The sequence below is a fragment of the Neopelma chrysocephalum genome, unplaced genomic scaffold (assembly GCF_003984885.1).
Source record: "Neopelma chrysocephalum unplaced genomic scaffold, ASM398488v2 Primary Assembly neopelma1_97116, whole genome shotgun sequence".
In the NCBI taxonomy this organism is placed as follows: Eukaryota; Metazoa; Chordata; class Aves; order Passeriformes; family Pipridae; genus Neopelma; species Neopelma chrysocephalum.
This window is the reverse complement of record NW_020925758.1, coordinates 2,905,676-2,908,271: the sequence shown is the minus strand read 5'-3', so window position 1 is coordinate 2,908,271 and position 2,596 is coordinate 2,905,676. Positions and strand designations below refer to the sequence as shown.

The window sequence follows — 2,596 nt, the reverse complement described above, 5'->3', positions numbered from 1 at the left end:
TTTTTTGCACGTGCAGCAAACCCAGACACTGATGCCGTTCAGATTTGGTCCCTGCTGTCACCCTGAGGTTTGAGGGCTGTGCCCTGGGCTCCCCACAGCTCACTCCTGCTCTTACTCCACCTTGGCTGCAGCACCAGCTACTGCAGATTTCAAGGGGCTGCTTAATGAGCATCTTTTACTTTTGCCTTTAATTATTTGGAGGTGCAGTGAGGAGTCCATCCCCTTCCTCAGACTCCAGCTGTATAGCAAACCTTCCTAAATTGCCCCTTTTGATGCGAGGAAATGATGTTCTTCCCCTCCTCAATTTTTTCCCTACTGTTTATCAAGATATTGAGCAGATTTGTGCCTGGGTGGGTTTAGTCTCATTAAGATTTGACCGGGCTGCTTCCAAAACTAGCCCCTTTCTGGCTAATTTAGACCCAGATTCTGCAAATACCAGACCTGTTTGGAGCATCCCTAACCGACTCACGTGAATATTTGCACGACTGAGCACTAAAATTATCCCTGCCCTCCTGCCTACACCAAAGCCAGGGGTCCAGGACAGGCACCCCCGGGAATGCCCTGCCTGCACGGCATAGGTCATCCCCTGTTTTATGTGGTTTATTGTGGCGCGTAGTTGGGTGCATTCGTTTCAGGTTTGGATTTGAATTGTATTTGCTCGTAGCAGCTGTGATTTAAGAGCCTTGGCTCTTCCTTCCGACGCGATAACTGACTTAGTGACCTTAAAGCAACTTATCCGCCCGCAGTTATTCTGTGAAAAAGGAGCTACTCCTCCGTGGGAGTGCGTGCGGGATGGGGACCCCTGGGGAGTTCTCCTGCCCTGCCAAGCCTGGCGCTAGGAAGTCTGGCCGGACTTCCCAGCTCGGCCACAGAGCGCCGCGGGGCTGGCCCAAGAGCGCAGCCTCTTGGTGGCTCAGTTTCCCAGCCCTCTGCAGGTCCAGGATTGGAATGGGGGATCTGTGGAGCACTCAGGGTGCCAGGGATTGTTACCACTAGTAGTGGAATATCAGAGCGCCGCATGCTCATCAGTTTTGCTTTGCGTTCGGTGAGAATCGGGGTGTAACGAGCCCCCACGGGATATTTTCCCGTCCTTTGGTGACAGGTGCTGCGAAAATACAAATTACTATTACTATTATTATTATTATTATTATTATTATTATTACTACTACTTTTTGTGCCGTGCCCTTATTCAACACGCAGAACCATATCAATATTTTTAATTGTTTTTAAGGTTGATTTGGTTTAATATCGCAATGCTTAAAGACTGAGCACGGGCATCCCCCCAGTCCCGGGGGCTCCCCACTGGGGTACGAGGTTGGGGGTGGGGGGGAACACACATACACCCCCCCCAACACCTCCGCACCCCCATCCAGGGGCAGGGATGAAGGTGGACGGGGGTTGGAGGGGAGTGTCACGGACCCACAACCTCCCCGCAACCCGAAGCCGCCTCTTGCGCAAAAGGGCGGTTGGAGATAAATATAATATATAGATATATTTATTTTTTTTTTTTTTCTCCCCGGAGCGACACGGTGTCTAGACGCCCACGTGACGGGGCCGGGGCCGGGCCGGGCCGGGCCGCTGCGCACTGCGAAGCCGCCGCCGGGGCGGGGGGGACCGGGGGAGGGCGCAGGCACCGCGCCGGCTCCGCTCCCGCCGCGCCCCGCGCCCGCAGCACGGCACACACCGAGGTGCGGGCAGCGAGCGAGCGAGCGAGCGAGGGAGGGAGGGAGGGAGGCTGCGGAGAGAGGGGAGGGGGGAAAGGGGGGAAAAAAAAAAAAAAAAAAAGAGGGGGGGGGGAAGAAAAAAAAAAAAAAAAGCAGCCAAGCCGAGAAAGGAGGAGGAGGTGGAGGAGGAGGAGGAGAAAGGAGGAGGAGGAGGAGGAGGGGAAGGCAGGAAGGAGGAGAGAGGAGGGGAAAAAAAGGCACCGCGGCAGAGGCGCCGGCAGCGCGGAGAAGGGTCGGCGGCCGGCGGGCACCCCCGCACCCATGTAAGCACCGCCGGGAGCGGCGGGCCCGGCTCGGCCCGGCGCGGCTGCTGGGCAAGGCAGGCAGGCAGGAAGAAGAAGGACGCAGCCCCACTTTTCGCCTTCTTCTTCTTCTTCTTCTTCTCTCTTTTTTTTTTTTTTTATTTCCTTTCTTTCTCTTCGTAGCAGCCGGATCAAGACTCCGTGTGGATTAAAACCATTGGGAAGAAGGAGGAAAAAAAAACCAAACCAAAACCAACCAAAACCAAAAAAAAAAAAACCCGCCCCGAAACCCCGCATCAGGACGACCTGGGCTTTAAAAAAGGGATACAACACTCTGGATGCGCTCGTCCGCCTCTTTTGTGACAGATGCTTAAACCGACGTCCAGATCTTAGGGTTGGTTTTTAAAATTTATTAATTTTTTTAATATTTTTTTTTTTTTTAATAAATAAGACGCCGGTTTGGCTCGCGTTTTTCAGTTTCGCCTCCCGATTCTGCCGTGCGCCGCATCCCTGCCCCCGCGCCCCTTCCCCGGCGTGGCGGGTTGATGGGCGCCGCGGCCCCCGGGCGCCCGAGGCTCCCCCGCGTCTCGGGCCGCGCTCCGCACCCGCGCAGGGCGGCGCGGCGCCGGC

At 55.4% G+C, this 2,596-nt stretch overlaps 1 protein-coding gene and 1 long non-coding RNA gene across 2 annotated transcripts in view; both read left to right on the top strand.

The window, feature by feature from the left end:
- Positions 1-1,877: 1,877 nt before the first annotated feature.
- Positions 1,878-2,259, top strand: LOC113961382. Its single transcript, XR_003532287.1, has 2 exons — positions 1,878-1,987; positions 2,150-2,259. It is a non-coding gene; the product is annotated as an uncharacterized LOC113961382 (long non-coding RNA).
- Positions 2,260-2,304: 45 nt separating this feature from the next.
- Positions 2,305-2,596, top strand: part of SMAD7 (SMAD family member 7) — a 32,523-nt gene continuing 32,231 nt past the window's right edge. The window contains exon 1 of the mRNA XM_027671675.1: positions 2,305-2,325. Within this exon, the coding sequence (XP_027527476.1) occupies positions 2,305-2,325 (21 nt within the window). The remainder of the gene's footprint in view (positions 2,326-2,596) is intronic.